Source organism: Haemaphysalis longicornis, unplaced genomic scaffold, assembly GCF_048455015.1.
Source record: "Haemaphysalis longicornis isolate Haplotype H1 unplaced genomic scaffold, Haemaphysalis longicornis Haplotype H1 scaffold_5, whole genome shotgun sequence".
NCBI classification, from domain to species: Eukaryota; Metazoa; Arthropoda; class Arachnida; order Ixodida; family Ixodidae; genus Haemaphysalis; species Haemaphysalis longicornis.
In genome coordinates, this window is record NW_027526385.1 from 42,482,435 (window position 1) to 42,504,105 (window position 21,671).

The 21,671-nt window shown below is 47.6% G+C and overlaps 1 protein-coding gene across 1 annotated transcript in view; it reads left to right on the plus strand.

Moving 5' to 3' along the window:
• The first annotated feature begins 1,368 nt into the window (after positions 1–1,368).
• The window catches only part of LOC144139656 (adenylate cyclase type 10-like), a 74,704-nt gene continuing 54,401 nt past the window's right edge, over positions 1,369–21,671 (plus strand). The window contains exons 1-10 of the mRNA XM_077671949.1: positions 1,369–1,456; positions 5,823–5,969; positions 7,028–7,245; positions 14,761–14,812; positions 14,946–15,034; positions 15,881–16,028; positions 18,414–18,445; positions 18,575–18,687; positions 19,263–19,339; positions 19,892–20,087. Coding sequence (XP_077528075.1) covers positions 1,369–1,456; positions 5,823–5,969; positions 7,028–7,245; positions 14,761–14,812; positions 14,946–15,034; positions 15,881–16,028; positions 18,414–18,445; positions 18,575–18,687; positions 19,263–19,339; positions 19,892–20,087 — 1,160 coding nt within the window. The remainder of the gene's footprint in view (positions 1,457–5,822; positions 5,970–7,027; positions 7,246–14,760; positions 14,813–14,945; positions 15,035–15,880; positions 16,029–18,413; positions 18,446–18,574; positions 18,688–19,262; positions 19,340–19,891; positions 20,088–21,671) is intronic.

Sequence of the window (21,671 nt, forward strand, 5' to 3'; positions counted from 1 at the left end):
TGAGCTCTATTTTTTGTTTGTGAGCACTTGGGACCATAAAATTTAGGAAAACAAAGAGAAAACATCGTTTTGCTCGAAATTAAGCTGAAGGGATACCGAAGTGCTCTCCGCTCCCCTTTGAGTTCGCTCTATTAAAGCAAGCTATCTCCAACTTGTGGTGGTCCTGGAGAAAACGCACTGCAGAAAAGTCATCTTTGCCCAATGGGGATTCTACAAAGAAAATACGCGATAATGATGGTAGTGGTGATGATAAAACGCGAAGCTTTCTCCATTCCAAAGTCTTCAATGCAATCAGCAAAATTCAAATAAAAGACAAGGCTGAGCTAAACGAATCAGCACATTCCAGTGACCCAATCACAAGCCAATAGACACAAAATCATATCAGACTTGGTTAACTCAGCTCGTCGTATATTTGGACTTTGGCTGGTTGGATTGTGGCGATTGCATTTGTATCGAAAAAATCTTCGCGTTTCAGCCATCGTTTTTGCAGAAAATGGCGGTCGATTTTCTGAGTTGGTTACACGAACTTGAGTTTGTGGTATGCGTATGGAAAGAAACCGGTGAGGAACGAAAGGTGTCCCTTTAGAGCACCCTTATGCCTTTGTTAGGTTAAATGTCTCTCATCTAATGCTTAACCCTGCAACATGTGGCGTGGCACCACCTCGTGCTTACACGAATGCTGTCGGAATTTTCGAGCACCCGGCCGCGTGTTTCCAAACGCTTCGCTGCACAGAACACCCACGTGACATGTGTGATGTCACTGCGCGGGCTATTCTTTTGAGCGCCTGCTAAAACGAACCCACAGTTCTGGCTCTGTAGCCTTTTTTTTTTTTCTTTATTGTAGCCTCGACGTAGAGCACTAAGTAATGGCGCTGACGGCTTGGGTTCGAATCCTAGTAGGTCTCTTAGTTTGTTTTTGTCACGGGGGGGGGGGGGGGGGGTTCTGTGAAGCGAAGCGTTTCGAAATACGCCACCCGGCCATGATGATTGCGGGCGCTTCACTCTGTCACATCGAGGCCTTCCACGTGGTCCTTCTGCCGTACTCTGGTTGCGCCCCTTGAAGGCCACTTTTCGTTTTCCGGGGGCGCTGCACGCTGACATGGCGGTGTTCTGCGGCGGCAAAAGGGCATGTTACCTGGTGCATTTACCTGGTACAGACCAGAACTGCGGTCATGTCGAGTGGACGCGCATGATATCGGGCGAGGTTCCCAGTTCCAAGTTGACCTTGTGTTGCAGGCTTCACCGCCATGACCGAGACCTACTCGCTCACCGGCTCTCTCGGCATCGAGGCCCTGACTAGGACACTAAACCACTTTTTCGGACACATCATTCATCGTACGTCATGTCTACTTTCGAATTTTTTACCCCATGACTGCTCAGCCGACTAGGAGCATCGATAAAATGTTCTTTCTCGCAGATATTTCCGCTGCCGGAGGCGACATCTTCAAGTTTGCCGGTACGTTTCTCTCAACCAACCTCGAGTTTTTACCTAAATGGCCATTTGTGTCGAGACAGGCCGTTTGAGTCTGTGAAAGTCATCTTGTTCGTGTTAATCCCCGAAACAGTGAGGTGAGCAGGCTTCACTACCAGCGCACTCTCATGCGCAGTAACCAATGTCGTCTGAGACAACCCCAAAGCCCCGCAGTCCTGTGCAGCTAAACCAAGCATAGTGCGCGCAGTACCAACAGCAGTACGCATCGCTACTTCTATGTTTACGTGTGATTTCGTAACTTCCACGGTTCGTCATACGATTCTTACTGCTTGAAAAAAAAAAATGTGCCCTAAACGTCAGCGCAAATAGCTCCTTCGGCAAGCTTATAAGCTCTGCCTAATTTGCGTTTTGTTTTGCCGGCCTCCGCCAATCGCAGAGCTGGCTGGTGTGGCATCATAGGTCCTGTTGCAGGAAATGAGCTAGTGGGTCGCATGGCCATTTCATTTTTTCCTAATTATATAGCTTATTTGAGCCAAGGCTACCTTAAAAGTGGTCTCAGTATGATTCTAACGAGGCAATCTTTTTAATGAACCAAACTTGAATGAAAAACACAAGTTTGGTTCATTCAAAAGATTGCCTCGTTAGAATCATGCTGACACCACTTTTAAGGTAGCCTTGGCTCAAATAAGCTATATAATTAGGAAAAATGGAATGGCCATGCGACCCACTAGCTCATTTCCCGCAACAGGACCTATGATGCCATACCAGCCAGCTTTGCGATTGGCGGAGGCCGGCAAAACTAAACGCAAATTAGGCAGAGCTTATAAGCTTGCCGAAGGAGCTATTTGCGCTGACGTTTAGGGCACATTTTTTTTAAAGCAGTAAGAATCGTATGACAAACCGTGGAAGTTACGAAATCACTCGTAAACATAGAAGTACCGATGCGTACTGCTGTTGGTACTGCGCGCACTATGCTTGGTTTAGCTACACAGGACTGCGGGGCTTTGGGGTTGTCTCAGACGACACTGGCCGATTGACGCAAGCAACAGTGTCTCAAGTGACCATATTTGTCGAGCGAGCACTATGTTTCACAAAACGAGTATTTTCTCCCTGAACAAAAAACAAGCCAGGTTTCGATACGGTCAAAAACAAACCAGAGGCAGGAAACGGCTTGCCACGGTATGGTGGCGCCATCTAGGTTGAATAACAATAAACGAGGCTCCGCAATCGGCTGCAGAGCGGTCGGTTCCTGTGATGTCATTGTAGACCAGGAAAATGCGCCATTTAGCGGGAAAATTAAAATTTTAACTTCAATTGAATTATTTCTCAGTGAATAAAGCATCATTTGCATCCGGAGAAGCTGTGGGGGCACTATGAAACAAGAAATGTTTCGAATGAAACATACCTGTATTTTGTCTTCATGGCGATCCTTTAAATGTACTCATCACGAAAACGGGAGTGCGGGTATCAGCGGTCAGGGCAGCCTACTATTGTTAGTACCTTGGCGCGAATCAACGCGCATGCGCCCTGCGCAGCAGCGGAGACTACCCAGCGCACGCAATGTACGTAGAGTACAGTAGCGAATTGAGACACCTTAACAAAATGGAAGAATGAAGAGAACGGGAAAAGAACAAGATGAAAGAGGAGGGCGCGTTGGCGCTAGGCGAGCCGTTCGGCGCACGCGCAACGCGCCTGGGCGTTGCGAAGCAAAGACGACGGGGCCTCGCTTTTCTGGCTGCCGTGGAAATGTTTCTTTGGAGGCTTCGAAATCACGGCTTGTGCAGAAACAGGACATGCAGTTGTTTCACCCTCGCACTAAGATTTGTTAATGTAACGCACACGACTTTTGATAGTCCGTACTGGCGTGCGCAAGTTAGATGCGTGAGTGTGCCGTCGGCTCGCGCAACCAACACCGTGCTTGCTTCCATGGGACCAGCTTGTTGTTCCCCAACTACTCCCTATTGCCCACATTGAAAGCCATAGTTTCGCGCAGAGAAGGAAACTCGCTGAATTTCTGCCATACGTGGAATATTGTCAGCCGCTTCCAAAATTGGTAACAACGGTTAACTCGTGAAGCTTGTCCAATGTGGGAGTTTTCTGAACATTCGCACTCTTCCTGCTCACAGCGCCAGATACTTTATAAGATTATTTAAGCCTTTTGTCTATAACTGAAAAAATACGAAGACACCCTTTGACATGGTGTAATTAATGATGAAACGACATTTAAAAGGGGGCATACGCTTGTATTTTTGTGTATGCGGTAATTTGTGATAATGTGACAGACGCCTGGGAATAACAATACGTGATAACGCTAGTCGACCACCGCATCACTAGAGTGTAAAAAATCCGGGTGGCCCCGAAACTACTGAAACGTGAGTGTCCCAGTCTACGATTGGACGTGAGAGTTGTTTAGTCTACGGGCATGTATTTCCGTACATTGCTAACAGCGGAGCTCTTGCAGGTCGACCCCGTTCGTCCGTCTGTGTTAAATTGTGCTTCACACAAGAATAGGAGCAGGTCTCCAGAACCACCGATAGAGGGCGCAGTGGTCTCATCCTTTTTGGTTTTCCTTTTTGGTTTGGTTTGTTGTCCTTTTTGGTTTTCCTTTTGTTTAGTTTTTTTTTGCTACGCCAGTTTGTTATATCTGCTGTGCTTTGTTGGTTTTTATATGTAGGAGGTATTTGTTTGTAGAAGACTAGGACAGCTTACTATGTCCGCCCGTTTCAAAGGGAAAAATCCCATCATTATAATCATCGTCGTCGTCGTCGGCAGAGTAGAAGGCTAACTAAAAGGAAGATTAGAAGGCTAACAATGAAATACGCAAAGAACAGTGGAGAATCAAGGACAGCCAAGGTAACCAAAAAAGACCCAAGGCAGATAGAAACGAATAAATGAGGGAAGAAAAAAACGGAAGCTAAAACGTCGTTAGAGATGTGCAGGGCTGAGAAATTGGACATCAGAAAAGAAAATTTTTACGACGATTCCCAGGGCAGTGCTTTGCTTTTTGAGGCTAGAGTAGGTTGCTTGCGAACCAAGAATGGCGTATGCGTGGTGTGCAGAAAAGAAACAAAATATGCGGCACGTAGTGTTAGAATGCGAGGGTATCCATCCAAATCTACATGAGGAAAATATTCGGCTTCCAGAAGCCCCAGTAATTAAGAGTAGCACAGGGAGTTAACTTCAAGGCTGTCTAGGCGACGAAAAGATGATTGGAATTCTGGTGGACGAAAAGCAGAGAGGAGAATATTGCCTAGGACAGCTGCCACCTGTAACAGGGAAAAAAAGTATTTTGTGCCTAATAAGTTCTTTGCGCATGCCCTAAGCAGCGCTAGTATTGAACCAAGAAAAAAAAACGGCTGTATTAATTCCTTTTTGGTCAGATGACACATCATCACCACGCTGCAAAGGGGATACAAATAGCAATAATAATAATAATAATAATAATAATAATAATAATAATAATAATAATAATAATAATAATAATAATAATAATAATAATCATCATCATCAGGCGGGTTCCTCTCCCTCCCGCAGCTGACGCTTAGTTGCCGATTCGTTGGCCCGAACCGACGAGTGTGCGCGACGATGATGCTGCCGTTCTCGATCGAGGGCCCGTTGATGTTCCAGCCCACACAAGAGAACCACAGCTCCGCTGTTACAGCATATTTCCCGCTGGGTGGAACTTGGTTCAATGTTTAGTACGCAGCACTTTGGCGACCGCTACTGCGGTTTGACATCAGCGTCGGCGTCGTAAACGAGCGAACGAATACACAACGAAAACGGCGGAGGAAAGTGTGGCTAAAGTGTGAGGGGGAGGGCAGTATGCTGAGCCCGCACGAGACGCTCCCCGGCGGCGACACATGGAGAAAGTGGGAGGAGGAGGAGGCAGTGAGACATGCTGGGCGGTGGCGACGGGCTGCGAGATGACGCCATAGCAGCGCGTTCCGGAGTGCGCTGGACGGTTATGTGCGTTGAATTCCTGAGACGCAGTTTGCGCCGCCGACGCAGAGGCTTACCGTCGCTGCCGTCGACAGAACCCACGACTGAGTGCTGCCTCAGCGCACTCCAGCATTTAGGAGTGAGTGCTGAACGACTGAGGCAACCGGTGGATGTGCTTCACCTCCTCCTCGTTGCGTGGCTCATCAGAACCAGGTGACATTTGTGCGGGAGATTCAAACACGATTTGCCATAACATGCTTGGCGGCGTCGACGCGCTGCCACGAGATAACGGCGGAGTAGCGGGCCCCGCCGTGCGTTCGCTGATCACGGGATCACTTCGTCAGACGTAGGAGCTATGCGTCGTGACCGAGCAGTTTCGCTCAAATTTCGCGTTAAGGAGTTTAGTAAGCGTCCGCCTGTTTTTTTTTTTGTTATTCCGCTTGTCCTGTAGGCGACGCCCTCTTCTGCATCTGGAAAGTGGCGGACGAGAGCAGACTGAGTGAGACCATCCAGACCGTGGTGGATTGCAGCCTGAACATCCAGAAGAACTACGGAGAGTGGCCCACCTGCATCGGAGTCACGCTCCGTGTCAAGATTGGTGAGGATTAGGCGAGCTTTTGGCACGCGTAGACGATAAATGGACACTGCATGCAATCAGTAAACGTTAGAAAAGAATGCCGCGAATCGATATTTTGGTTCTTAATGTTCGCCTGATATTCCGTGCTCCCAGAGAAATTTTGTATTTTTACAAGATATCCTTCGTCACTCCCAGCAAAAGGAGACTTCAGTCACCCACACGCAAAATTCAGAATTACATCGTTGAACTTTACTGTACCTTTTTATGCACATAAGTAGGTAAAAAAAGGCGCAGATTACGGGCTTCCAGCATCCTGTATTCTTGTAGGAATACAATATTCCCGGGTACTAAATTTTTCTTTTGGGTAGAAGCCGAATAAATGAGAGCCCTGAAATTAAGCCATTTTTTCTATAGTGAGTATAAAAACAGCGTAAAGGTATGCCAACTGCCACTGATAGAGCCAAAGCGGACGGACGAAGCTCATGGTGAAACAGCTATTTTCAGCGATATATAAAATACCATTATCTCGTAGCAAAATGCACCTAGGAAGGAGCCAAATGAGCTAGCAGACGATCCGAAAACCCGCTTTCACATTTTCTGATCGTCTGCTGCACCATTTGGCTCCTTCCTACCGTGAATCCCAAACGTGCGTTTCCCTCTGAATACCCCAGGTGGCGCCGTCGTTCCAAGATCAACTTGCCCTGGCTCGCACGTCCAAATCAGCCGCCATTTTCCCATAGGCGAAAATCGTTTTTTTTTTTTTTTTTTTCAGAATAAATGGGTACCGTCGTAGATCCCAGTGTCAAACAAAATAGACCACAAAATGCGACCTTCGTGCGAATTTTGATCGCGAAAAAGCGGCGGTTCGTTCAGGCAATAATTAATTTTAAAGTGTTCCAATTATCGTCGCACCCCCCTGTATACAGGGCTGTGCCGGGACCAGGGCGTAAGTTCGAATTAACCGTAAATTCGAATTAGCGAGCTTTTACTGTAATGCCTAACGCTAACAATTGAAGAAATTGCGTCGCGGCGGTCTCCTTCGCTCTTACGTCTGCTCCCTCCGCTCGTCTTCACCGCAGGCATAGCGACCGGGTACCTGGAGTACCAGTTCTTCAACGACGACTACGACTCCGTGCACTACTCGGCCAGCGGGACGGTGGTGGAGTACGTGCGAAACGCCGAGATGGTCTGCTCGGCCGGAGACATCATCCTCAGCTGCGACGCGTGGGAAGCCCTCCGGAGCAAGGGCATCGACGCTCGCTACGTCCACGAGCTCCTCGAAGACAAAATGGTCAAGGTGCGGACGCGTCACTTGGGCTACACGTCCTATATACCTTATACAGTCGTGAACGAATGAAACGTGAACACGAAAATGGGAACAAGAACAGGCAAATAGCGCGATTTACCTCCATGCAATTCAAAATGACGCATGGCTGAATAACAAGAAATCTGCAGAAATTCTGAGAATTGTCTACTAATCCGTAGCATATTCTATGCCACTTGCCTTGAATGTGAGTTCTTTACAGCCAAATTTTTGTGTTTTCGTAAGCCCTGTCCGACCAATTATCTCCAGCTACGCTATTATAACGATTACGGGTGGAACTTCCGCGAAATCTGCATTATTGTGGAAATTCAGGGCGTTACACGATTTGCCATTTGCAGTAATTTTTATACTTGTTGTTTTGTAGTTATTCGAATTTTGTTCGATCAATTATTTCCATTTACGCTATTATAACGATTACATGTAGAACTTGCTCTACACCTGCATTATTGTAGAAACGGAGGGCGTTAGACGGTTCGCAATATTCCATAATTTTGTTTTTTTAATTTCTTTTAGTTTTTCAAAGCTTCGTTGTACCAGTTATCTCCATTTACGTATAACGATTACAGGTGGCACTTCTGCGAAATCTGCTTTGCGCGTTTCGCCATTCTCCGTAATTTTTTTTGTTTTTCTTACTACTTCTAGTTTTTCAAAGTTTTGTTCAGCAATTATCTCCATTTATACGCTATTAAAGCAATTACAGGTGGAAATTCCGCGAAGCCTGGATTTCTGAGGAAATTCAGGGCGTAACACGGTTCGTGATTTTTCGTTTTTTTATATATTTTTATTTTTTAGTTGAAAAATTTTGTTCATCAATTATCTCCATTTAAGCGAATTTATAACAATTACAAGCGTAACTTCCGCGATATCAGCATTTTTTGGGGGAAATTCAGGGTGTTACATAGTCCTGGCTGTGGGGGTACTCGGCGAACAATGCTACGCATTAAAACAAATTTGGGAAATGTGGCTTTCAAATACACAAATAGCGCGCCATTATAGGACCCCCATGAACAGTATTTTTAAATTTTGCCTGTTTTGGTTCATATTTTTGTTCGCATTTAATTTGTTTACGACTGAAGACATCACCCGTAAACGATGGGCGTTATGCACACGTTTTTGGCCACTTCGGAGACGTCACGAAATATTGCGCATGTCTCGTAAAAGCCTCCCAGATTGGCCAAGCAAAAAATTATGTTGATTCCTCTGTCATAGGAATCGCTAAAACAGGAAAGTGAAATGTGCAGTGAAATCTGCAGCTGAGCATGATTTGCGGGTCGGTGGCTGTCTTGTGGGTGTGCTTGGCGAGCGTCGTCCTGCTGACGGGTCGCTTCGGCAAAGGTGTACTGGCGTCATTTTCGTGACGGATATGACGTCAGTGAAATCTTGGTGTATTCCGGCATAAATTCGTGTTAAAATATAAAACCCGAAAACGAATACTAAGTATAACGTGCTCCTTAGTACTAAAAGTTGCTTCTCCGCAATAAGACCCTGTGTGCAGGGGTGCACCCTTTACAGGCCGCTTGAGTCGTTGTATTGGCGTCATTTCTGCGTATATGTCGCCAGTGACTTTTGAAATAAGTGTATACCAGAATAAAACACTTTCGCGTTAAAAACCTCGGTTTATGATCTTTCAAATGCCTCGCTTTTGAGAATGAACCTCCACTGCTTCTCTGATAAAGGAGAAAGGCAAAAACGCCTGCCTGTCAAGATTTCGGGGCACGTTAAAGATCTCCAGTTACTCAAAATTAATCTGGTGGAGTCCTACTACGCCGCACCTCAAAGCCCAGGTGTGGCTCGGAGCTTTAAACCCCCATAATCAGTTAGAATAAGCGTTAACAGTTAAATGCGGCAATTGCAAATGTATATTGGAGGCTTTCTACCGAAAGTACTCAGCACAATCGATTACATACTACAAATATGTATGGGCGGAAGTTGCGGAGAACGCCGCGGTAAATTACATTTGTTGAGGTGTTCCAACGGAATGCATATGTAGCCAGACGAAAATGACAAGACAAAGTTCTGTTGGTCGTACTTACCAGTATCCGAAACCGTCGAGACGAGGGGGATTAGTACCTATGTAGGCTGGGCAGGTGTCTCTTGAGTACTCGGGGGACCTGGTGGGTGTTGGCCGGGGGCTGGTTGTGAAAGGGGTCCAGAGATTAGGTGTCGTCACTCCGTCGCAGGTTCTCCCTGTTCTTCGATGTCGGAGCTCAGATGTTTGGAACCTATAGTGGGGTCCGCTGAATTCCAATTGGAACCGTCTGACGCCCATCCTGAGTTTTCAGGCCTATTTTAGGAGTCAGACATCTAAGGATTAGAACAAAAACCTCGCTGTCCCCATTCCCACCCACTTTCCTTATTACCACCATCCGCATCCCTCATCCCAACCTTTCCTGCTACCGTCCCAGGGGAGATCAGGGGAGTCTCCCCGGGCCCGCTCTCCTGGCTGTGGTGTCGCTGTGTAGCATTTTTCCCTTTTATTTTCCACTTCGGTGGGTATTTCCTTCTCTTCAAAACTCTAGTTGACCTCGGTCCAGTTTGTTTATTAAGTGCGAATGCACTTTATAAGCGACCCTGAATTCCGGCGACCGCCGTCCGTCCACATAGCAACAGCTGCGGGTGCGCGCGCTCATCGTCTTCCTTGGCAACGGGGGGAGATGGGCGCGCGCTGCCTGGCCGCTGACTTGGCACATACCCACGTGGGGGATTGGCCAGGAATCTCCTCGTCTTCCTTGGCAACGGGGGGAGATGGGCGCGCGCTGCCTGGCCGCTGACATGGCACATACCCACGTGGGGGATTGGCCAGGAATCGGGCGTGAGAAGGGCTAATGCACCCGCTTAAAGGAGTACTGACCCGAAATTTCAAAGCTGAGATCCGCCCTAGCAATCAAGTACAACGACAACACAAATAGGTGTCTGTGCATGGCACATACCCACGTGGGGGATTGGCCAGGAATCGGGCGTGAGAAGGGCTAATGCACCCGCTTAAAGGATATACTGACACGAAATTTCAAAGCTGAGATCCGCTCTAGCAATCAAGTACAACGACAACACAAATAGGTGTCTGTGAATAAATGCATCTTCGTTTCTTTGTAGTTGTGTGTGTGTGTGTGATCTCTCTCTCGCGAACATTACCGAACCGCGCAAATTCAACTCGTGCATTCGCACTTTCACATTCTTCCCCTCGGGGAAATGCGGGGAAATTTTTTTTAATTGGCGTCACCCGTGATACGTATGTGGTACGGGTTGGGCTTTTATTTTATATTATAGCCCTTTAGCTTTATGTCGTCTTGTCGTATTCTTGTCGTGTCGTGATTCTGATGTTCTGTCATGTGTCGTAGTACCGAATTTTTGTCCTGTCGTGATCCTGATGTTCCATCAGTAGTTGCCCATGGTTTGAATGTTATTGCCCATTGCGAATGGTAGCGTAAATGGCAGTTCTGTGTGACTACAGGAATGTTTGTCGTTGAGAAAATACGTTGAGAAAATGTGTGTCGCAACATATGGTTTTGCAATAACATTACTTTCGTTGTCACAAGTTCTTTCTCGGACGACAGGAATTCTTGTTAGGTTTCTGCGGTATTCTTGTTGTGATTTCATACTGGGAGGAGAACATCCGAAAAATCGATCTGATCCAATTCTGGTAATTCTTGGTGAGGCGCACTATATACAAAAGCTGCCACACGCGACAGACACGTCCTCTTATTAGGAGAATAATATCCCGAAAAAGTAGCCATTGCGCGCACCAAATCTGGTTGTCCAGAAAGACCATGATTTCATGCATCTCCCACTAGACATCAAACCTTAAATGAAATAAAAGCGTTCGTAAGGAGGCCATTAGTCGATACGGTGTGAATGCAAGAAGCTCAACGTAGCAGCGTCGACGCAGATGATGTAGCACATAAAAATCGTTCACTCCTCCGTCCAATGACGACTGTGGTTGAACGCGAAGCTTTCTGACGGATTTCTTGATTGGCTAGTACTGCACTTCGAGTACGAGTTACTCTGAAGGTACGCGCCGCTGTTCTAATACACCCACAGCAACTCTCAGGGGCGGTATTCTCGTAACTGTACCTTTTGAAAACGCCCCTTTTGAGTCCCTTTCATCGTGACGTACTTCCGGTTAAGCAGTGGCCGTTGGCAGTAGGTTTATTGCGCTTGAGTTACGTCACTTCCGGTTGTTTGCTTTTAGCCAATCAGGGCTCGCCAAAAGGGACACTTTGGAAAGGTACGCAAAAGAGACAAAACTCGAGAAAAGCGCCTCAGGTGTGCACTCCGTAGACCTAACATTTGGTTTTAAGGTCTACGGCCTGAATTGGTACGTCCTTCTGGCGTACAGTGAGTACTTTTTCGAGTGGGTGCCGGTTCAGGGTTTTAAACCTCTAAATGTGATGTTAGGCGCTACGTCCAAAAGCTATAGTTCAGTTCAGAAGCTGCGTACAGCACAATGGAAGCTACTATGTTATTAACAGTCCGCCCACTGAGCACGCCTAACTCACCGTGGAGGATGCCTTAAAAGGACATTTCCGCCCTCCCTCTGGGCACGGAAAACCACTAACCCCGGCCGCCTGTTGTCGCTTTCCTTCGCGGTGCGTTAGACGTGCTCAGTGGGCCTCCGCAGTGCTACACGCGGTTTCTAAAATTAACTATAGAAATGCAATGTTAGCCCTGATGTCCTGCGACTTGCGGCATGCGGAGCAACGTCATTCTCATCGTATACGTCGTCGACGTTCGCCTCAGGGCATTACGTAAGGCCTATACGTGCAACCAACGATTGTTGGATAGGGACACTTTCATTACAGCGTAGCCTCTAGTACGCCGCCGAGGAACTCGCGGCATTGCGCAATGGTAGTGGAGGGGAGACTCCTCGCGTGGCGTGCTGTATCAGCACCACCTAGCTGGACTGTGTTGGCAGTACACACGACTCGGAAAAGAGCGGTGCCGGTGCAAAGGAGCTGTAACACTAGTCAGTGTTGGTTGTAATCATACTCTGTCCATAGATGGCCATACTTCACTTGTCAACAAAGGATGTGGGAAAGCCAGCTTAGAAAAAATTACCCCACCTTCCCGCGAGGGGAACCCTGTGGAGATGCAACGCATCTTGGGGGTTCACTTGGCGTTTCCGTTGGGTTGATTCTCTAATTGCGTGAAACGTGTGAGGAACGCGTATGATGTACCGTAATTACCCGATTCTAACGCGCACCCTTTTTCCGCAAAAATAGGCCGAAAAATCGCATGCGCGTTAGAATCGGATACGAAACCTAAACTGCCGAAACAGCTGAAATTTTGTTCCACTCATCGCCATCGCCATCTCAAGATGGCGCCAAAGCTTTTAGCAACAATTTTTCGGATCTAGGCGCCTAGGCTTTTCTTTCGGCGTTCACACAAATCCTCAAATTATTCCACTTGCGTGCTTGATAACAGCAATGGCAGCAGCGGCAACGAAGGTGCGCCGCTTCCGCGGCTTACGAGCGGCTCCCACGCGTTCACAACGAGCGGTTGGCTGAAGCGTATGCCTCTGGAGAAGCTCGCGGAATGGGCATGCGAGGCGTGGGCCATGATCCCATCGAACATGGTTGAACGTTCGTTCAGAAGTGTGGCATCGCGAACGCGCTTGACGGCACCAATGACGAGATGTTGCGGTCAGCGGAAGGCGACAAGGAGCTCTCGGAGAGTATACGAGGAGTGAGATGAGTGAGATTACTTCGGGGAATAAATCACCTGTTTCTCTCGCATTCGTTTTTCTTGCTCACAAATTTCCTTGCGCGTTACAAACGGAGGTGCAAGTTTTTTTGGTTTTTTGCCTGGAAAATGGGGTGCGCGTTAGAATCGGGTAATTACGTATTCTTTATTTCTTTGGCCGGTGCTGCAACGACCGCGGCTAATACGCAACACAATCCAACACAATCCACTTTAATCCAATCCAATCAAATCAAATCAAATCCAATCCAACCCAAGCCAAGTTAAGCCAACCCGATCGAATCCAATCCAATGCCCCTCATGAGAGAGTGTTCGCTATTGGGGAGAAGAGGGGGTCAGCGGCGGAGAGCGCAGCTCGCGCGGCGAGGAGAATGGGGGAGGGGTGTGGACGGACAACAACGCCGTATGGAGGGACAAGGCGAGTGAATGAGATGCAGTCGCATCTAAAACCAAGCTTGCTCCGACCCCTTTACAGTCTGCTTCACCTCTAAACTGCAAATGCATGACTTGGGAAGACGCTTTTCTAAGGACAACGAAAGACATGGATGTATGATGCCCTACGATTTTTGATTTGTTTTAAATTTGTCCGCTGGCCGAGCACACGCCGCTTAATGAAACGAGGCGCGCACGAGGCAGAGTCACCATTTATTGACGAGGAGAGTAGCTCACAAGCAAGGATAAATCGTAATGCCCACCAGATGGTGAACCAAGAAAGCGTTCCATTTTCCCCTTTACACGGCTTCATTGCCGTCTTCGCGGACAGTCCGCCATGTTAAGCGCCGTTCCAACTCAAACGAAGCCAGCAATGAAGACTGCTTCGTGAAGACGGCGTTGAAGTAACAACGATGCGGGCTGGAGTTCCCAAATACTACCGCCACTGAGACACCCAAGTGGGCAACGGCGGCCATTTTGTTGCTTATCAATGTTTCCAGACTGCCGCTTCTACGCCCTCGCCGCTAACTTTGACCGGGTCGTATGTAAACAACACTGCCGAAGACACCGCAAAATAGCATCTTCGGACTTCAGATGAAATGCTGCGAAGCGCGGTATCTTTGATTCGCGTTTGGAACGACGTCAGTCGCGCGCAGCCGCCGATCAGGGAGGACAAGCTAAGGCTACCACAGTTGACCGACTAAAACGCATCAACAACAGAATGGCGCCCCAAAAAAACTGTCGCAGTAGGGGGCTCTTAAAAGAACGTTCTAGAGCCCTGTAGTCAAAGTGTAAACAAATGTCACGTGATGTGAACTCAATTATGATGGCGGCGGCACGGAAAATAGGAGAAAAGAGTTCCGATACTCTGAAACCTTATACAATGAAACTAATGCAGGGCAGGCCACTTTGCGGTCTAAGCTGGACCGTACCTGTGAGGCAACCTTCTGTAAAAAAAATTCCGTATTTTTACGGACCAAACCTACTTAGAAGAACGTAAACTGCTTCCGTATTTTGGAAAACGTAGGGCGACAAAAAGAGTGAGGAAAAGAAAATTGAATTTGGCCTAACTGCGATATAGTCACTTTTAGGACAAGTTTTTACGCAGTTCGTTGCACCAAATCTTCGTGTCTTCAATGGCACCGCCGGTGCTGCGCACACGCTCATTTCCACACCTGGCGAAAGCAGTTTTCATGGTGCTTTCTTCAACGCCGATAGCTCGAATCGGGTACGGTTTGAACGAAGTATCGCTTATAGCAAAGCAAATTTTCTTTCCCGAGTACTGCGCTTATAACGAAATTTCTCCATAATTGCCTGACCACTTTACGAATTTCGGCGCTCCGATTCCCTCGTTAACAGGTTCTCAGCTTCGACGCACATGTATCCGAGGCCGACCGCACCAAATCCGGGGGTGAGCTCACACGACTTTCCTTCATAACTAGTTTAGATTCCCCGTGGCTATGCCCGTTTCCTCAAGGGTGCTCAGGAAAATAAAGTTTACTTCCTTCCTACACCTTATCGTATTTCTGACCTTGCTTGCGCAGACAACTTCACCGTGCGTCCGTTCCTCTACAAGCTCGTCTGCGAAGACGCACCATACCTTAAAAAGTTCATCACCCCTGTCGTCGTCAACGTGAGTTACCTGATGTTGAAGAGGGTACGCGTACGTAGTTCTCAAGAGTAACCATCGCATTTTAAAGCGAAGCTTTCTAGGTCTCACTGATGGCGTCGTGCGTCCGAAAGAAAACGCACTGCAGGAAAGTCACCTTTAAACAGACTCCAAGAAAGCGATGCCATGATGATGAAATACACTCCAGGAAATCAAAACTTTAAAAACACTGCAAGAAAACGGCAATTAAGGAAATGTGCTGCGAGAAGGCCAACCTTAAACACACTGCAAGAAAGTGATGATAGTGAAATGTACTACAGGAAAGTGAACTTTAAACACGCTACAGGAAAGCGATGAGGATGATGAAATACATTCTTTAAGCAGGCTTGGACTTTGGCAGATGGGATTTTGGGCTCTGGGATATTGGATTTTATACTTCGGCTGTTTTCTCCCGAGAAAGGGGTTGTGATATTTTTTGTGTGTGTGTGGTGGCTCCAGCAGCCTGTTGCGGTGACGCGGATATTTACGCGCACTAACAATTTTTTTCTGAGTCGTTAAGTTGGACTTCAGTTTAAATAAAAAATGTTTACTTTACAGGCGCTTAGTACAAAGACCATACGCGTAGTCCAGGCTATTTGTAATCCACTATAACAGTAACGCTGAACTCGCTGATACTAATTTGCAAATTTTATCGAACCTGATGGTCACTCGTACAATATTCGTTTTTTTTTCACACGAGCTATTTCTAGTGTTTACCTCAAGCCATAGGGAGTAGTAATGTCGTCACGAATTTGCGTTCCTAGTTTTCGTCGGTTTTATTAATAAGTTTGTCCGCAGCAGCAGCCGAAATCCCCCTTGCGCGTTTCTCAGATCAAGAACCAGGACGAGCTGACGTTCTTGTCCGAAATGCGGCACGTGACCATCGTGTTCATCTGCATGCCCGATTTCATCGACATCGAGCTCAAGATGCTGTCCACGCTCTACAGGATCGTCAGCGCCGCCCTCAAGGAAACCGACGGTGGGTGGACGGAACGCTTTTTTGAGTATACTGCAGACCTTCTCGGTCCAAGCAGGAGTGGTACATAGGGTATACAGGCAACGCCGTCACGTACAGAAAGGCACAGACACAATCCAAGAAAAAAATAAAACTATTCGATTCCCAGTGGTGTAAAACAACAGTGTCAGATTGCAAAGTTCAGAATCATGCGGAAAAGTACAATCCAATCCAAGGAAAAACTGTTACAATAAATCCCCTATTCGTATACATTTGCATGTGTTGGTTAAAACTTATCAACAATTTTAATCTTTTCAATGAAGGATTCTATTGTGTCATAGTTCACTGCTATTGATGGAAGTTGATTCCAATATGCAATCGATGACAGAAAAACAGGTGAATGTTTTTGTGACTTTTGGGCAGTCGTATTGTCTTATTGTGGCTAATTCTCGTGGAATGCCTAACAGGGTTCAAGAAAATGGTCTGATTTTGATAACGAATATACAGAAATTTAAGTTTAGTGTATGTTCTCCGTTTGAAAAGACAATGAAGTTCGGCTCTTTTACGCAGATACGTAACACTGGTATACCTGGAGTAATCGAAAAACACAAATCGAACTGCCAAATTTTGCACTCGCTCAATTTTATTATTGATACATTTTTGATATGGACTCCAAATTATATCTGCGTATTCTAGTGCTGGTCTAGCCAGAGTATTATAGGCGGTTAACTGTACTGCAGGGGGAGTGTTACGGAGTTATCTTTTTAGGAAACCCAGTTTACCTTGCGCTTTCGAACAAATAGCAGTTATATGTGGTTCCCATTTAAGGTTGGATGTTAATGTAATTCCCAAATATTTAACTTGATCGCTTTTAGTAATTTTCAAATTGTCTAATGTATAAGCAAAGTTGAGTGATTTTTTTTATTCGTCGCCAGGCCGGCTATCTCTGGCGCCTTTGGGGTTGGATGCGATTGGAAGACATTTTTTAAAGACGAAAGTTTTTCTTGGGCTGCTTAAGACCAAATATTTTGGTCTCTCTGTCTCTGTTCCTCGATTCAGCCATCCGCCCAAAATTAAAAGAAGTTTGAACCGGAAGTTTATACAGTCGAACCTCATTATAACGAACTATGATATATCGAATTATCGGCTATAGCGAACTAAATGTGAACTTTGGTTGGTCACGCTTTATTTCAATGGCACTTATTCTTTTATTACGAAACTCAAACTGTGACAGCCGCGCGCGATATCGGATATAACGAAGAAATATTTGACCAGGAGGCTGAGAAGCTACTTTGAAAAACTCTCCGGCATCCGAAACTGCAGAAGTATAAAGGCCCTTTTGTTCGTGGATACTGGAAAACTTCATCCTGCACAGGGCTGTGAGTAGAGATGATCACATCCTACATCAAATAAAGACGCAGGCCTGTTTTGTCAAGTAAAAAAATCACCATTTTCCGCAGGGGAACCCTGAGTAGTATGCAAAGCAGCCATGGGCTCAACGAAATTTCCCATTAGTTTTCAGTTAAATCGCGGCGTTGCGGGAGGAGAACGAGGGGAGCGGAGCGCGTGCGCGCGCGTCATTATACCGCTGAGCTACAGTGGCGCCCCCAGCGGAGTATGCAGCGGCTACCGTCGCGCCTCTAACCCTAAGCTGCTTCGCATTATCGCGCGCGGAGCCGCAGGTGTTGCCATTCGTTGCGCAATCCCGGAGAGGAGAGGAGCTTCGGAGAGGAGTGCCGGAGAGGAGATGCGCGTCGGAGAGGAGAGGAGGAATGCGGGAGAGGAGAGGAGATGAGACAAGGAGAGGAGGAGGAGGAGGATGCGCATGCGCAGTGGGGGTGTGGACGCCGCACAACGGCGGAGGGAACAGGCGCGACCATAAGCTGTTCGGCGTCTAAAAAGGTGATGCGTGGTTAGGCCTGATGAGTGAAGGTCTCGTGGGCTGAAAGTTGAAACATCGCGACATCGCTTCCCTGCGGCCTTTTCAGACCGCTAAATTTGTGCGGAACAACGTTATACCCAAATTTTCTCCCGCAATCTTGTGTGGGACGTTTCTCATCCGAGTGAGTCACACTCATTAGGCAAATGTTCGGCCAGCACAGTCATGGTTATGGAAACATGTCGTAAGTGCAGTCCGCTTAAGAAAATAACAAATGGGTGGACCGAGAGAGAGGCAGATTGCCTGCGAATGCTAATTGGTCACGTTAGGACTATTTCATTACAGCATTTATTACCCCCGCTCTGTCACGCCACTTACGTTACCTTCTTCCTGCGTGATCCTCCTTGGATGACTTCAATATGAGATCACCCGGTGAAAATTTGTGGGGAAGCGCAGCTTTCTCAAGTTGAAAAGGTATGAACTCGATTAATATGGCATATATCTCCTTTTTTCATTTCCCATTCCATTAGGCGTTCTGAACAAAGTCATCACCTTCGATAAAGTAAGCTTCATCCCCCACTCTGGTGGGACTCCACAATGCCCCACACTGGGGCCTCCGCTTGTCTACTATAACACGTGCTGCTAGGCATGCGCAGTGCTCCTAACTCACGACCTGCTTACCTCACTGCAGGGCTGCTCCTTTCTCGCTGTATTCGGCCTACCCGGGTACAAGGGCAAGAACGAGACGTGCAACGCCCTCATGTGCTGCAACAAGCTCGTGCACGAGATAAGTGCCTTGTCCATGTGAGCAGCCTTAGAAGCCGCCATGCGGAATCCTGAATCATTGGTTCCGGCCATCATTTTCACAGAAGGCGACGAAAGCTCTTATCCATTCCTCCAACGATCCCTCCTTACACAACTGAACGCCTGACAAAAGGAGTATTAACACTAGTGCCGTGCTCCGATTTTTCTTCTCCTTCGTCTTCTTCCTCGTCTTCTTTTTCTTCTTCTTTCTTATCTTCTTCTTATTCTCCTTCTTCTTCTTTCTTCTCTTCTTCTTTCTTATCTTATTCTTCTTCTCCTTCTTCTTCTTTCTTCTCTTCTTCTTTTTCTCTTCTTCTTCTTCTTCCTCGTCTTCTTTCTCTTCTTCTTTCTTCTCTTCTCTTCTTCTTCTTCTTCTCCTTCTTCTTCTGGAGCATACTACTTCAGTAAGAACAGTACTGTTTCACCTTCCGGTACTGGCAAACCTCCCACAGTACTGGTTAACCTCCCTGCCACTCCTTCTGCTTCATCTTTCTTCGTTGTACCCAAGTCAACACTGCTCTTTGACCTTAAATGCGGTGACACAGCCTCGTCAGAATTTCCCCTCGTTTTCGCAGAAAGGTGACCGCCGGGATCACTTCTGGCATGACCTTCTGCGGCATCATCGGTCACCCGCTCCGACAGGAGTACACCGGTGAGCTCTCCGTGTCAATAGGGTAGCTGGGGGCACTGCGTTCTATCCAGTATCAGAGTTGAGACCTGTCTTGTGGTACTGGTGAAGCAATCGTCGAAAGTCCCAGCTGAAAAGATTGTACAGCGTGAACTGTGAAGTTGGCTACAGAATCACGACGCTACGTACCACACGCACGCTTGTTCCACGTAACAAGCAGATGTGGTTAACGCTGCGTCCGCACAATCCTGAAACCTCGGTCTACGGCTTGAAATTTTTCACCTACGTAATATTGCGGTTTGTGTGCAGCTGTGGTGACAAGTTTTAAGGCCAACCAACCACGTGATGCTCAAAATCGAGTGACGCTGGCATTGTGAAAGAAGGAATGGGCGCCACACGATGTGAACAACTTTACAGCTGCTTTGACTATGCGTTGTGGAAATTCTACGTGCGAAAACTGCGGCATGATTGGTAACATAGTCTGGCCGTATGCTCCGTCCTTTCGCTTTATCGTACGAGCAAGGAGCCCTGCGGTTGTAATTTGAAAATCAGCGGTGCTCGCGGTCGGTACTGCAGTGATCGGCCGCAAGGTGAACCTGGCTGCGCGGCTGATGAGCAAGTACTCGGACTACCTAATGGTGTGCGATGAGGACACCTACCAGCGCTCCGTGCTGCTCATGGGACAGAACAACTTCAAGGAGCTCGAGTGGCGCAAGCTCAAGGGAATCGAGCACATGGGCCGCGTCTTCGAGGTGAAGATTAGCACGGAAGAGTGAGTGCTCTTGTGGCAGATTCCGTTCCCCTGGGTACAAGCCGGGCGCTTCCCGTGCGAAACCAGCGCCATCTACACGTTCGCTTGGAACACCTGTTCTATTCTTTTATGCAGCTGTTCTAACTCCGCTGTTAGACCTCAGTAGTTTAGGGGTAGAATCTTTGGTTTTGGAGCGAACGTCCTGGGTTTGAGGCCCAGTAATGTTCTTTTTTTTCGAGAAGCGGCCGTGATTCCTCTACATTAAATTGTTCACGTAGGTCAATTCTGTACGCATTTTTTGTTATAGGGACGACTTGGTATCTTAAGTCTGTTGAAGGGTGAGGAGGCATATTTCCAAACCCTTCGCTGTACAGGCACCCCACGTTTCATGTCTTTCGCGCTGTGCGGAACGTTAAATAAACTGGGTTGCGCCCCGAAGCTAAAGTGACCTAAAACATACCGAACGACTATTATTATTAAAAACAGTGCGTAAAATTGAGTTTGCAAGAAAAAATTGCAAAAAGAAAAACATTGTGGTTGATTCCCCTGTCATAGGAATCGGTAAAACACGAAAGTGAAATGTGCAGCGAAATCTCCAGCTGAGCATGATTTGCGGGTCGGCGGCTGTCTTGTGGGTGTGCTTGGCGAGTGACGTCCTGCTGGTGGGTCGCTTCGGCAAAGGTGTTCTGGCGTCATTTCCGTGACGGATATGATGTTAGTGAAATCTTGGTGTATCCCGGCAGTCACGTTTTTGCTCGGGTTCGTGACAACCCGTGAGGGGACACTGGGACTCGTTGCAGGACGGAAGGCTGTTTCGCTGTTTATTCGCCGCACGCTGGCTTCCTCTACGACATACCGCAAACGTTGCACACTTCACTTGCAAACGCTCTCGGCCACATGCCCGTTTTTTCGTCTCAAACGCCGGCCACCTCACTCGTCGGCGTCCGGCTCTCAACTCCTCGCTCCGGCGCCCCCAGCCCGTCGCGTCTTCCCCACCCCACCAGAACAAAACAATCACAACAAGCCCATGAGCGGTGGCAAGCCCGAGCGAAACCGTTCCTAAGAATTCGGTGTCTCGACCTTCCCCCCGCGGGCCAAGGCCGGCCCGGAAGCCTCTGAGTTATTGCACTTCCCGTCTCCCGGGGCCACTCCTACGCCGCCCCCCTGTCGCCACGGCGTCCTGGCAGGCGAAACCTCGACACCGGCATAAAACACTGTCGTGTTAAAATATAAAACCCGAAAACGAACAACTCTAGGTATAACTCCCTCTTTAGTACTTAATATTGCTTTCCCGCAAAAACACCCTGTGTGCAGAGGTGCACCCTTTACAGGGCGCTTGCTTCGTTGTATTGGCGTCACTTCCGTGACGGATATGACGTAAGTGAAATCTTTGTTAATCCCGGAATAAAACACTTTCGTGGTAAAAAAAAACGTAGACTCACCGGGGCTCGATTCCAGGCCGTCAGCGCCAGCACCCAGAACTCAACCTCGAGGTCACAGAGCCCGAACAGCACGCTCCTTTCAGCAGGAGTTAAATAGAACAGCGCGCGCAGTGACGTCACACATGTCACGTGGGGTGGCTGTGCAGCGAAGCGTTTGGAAACA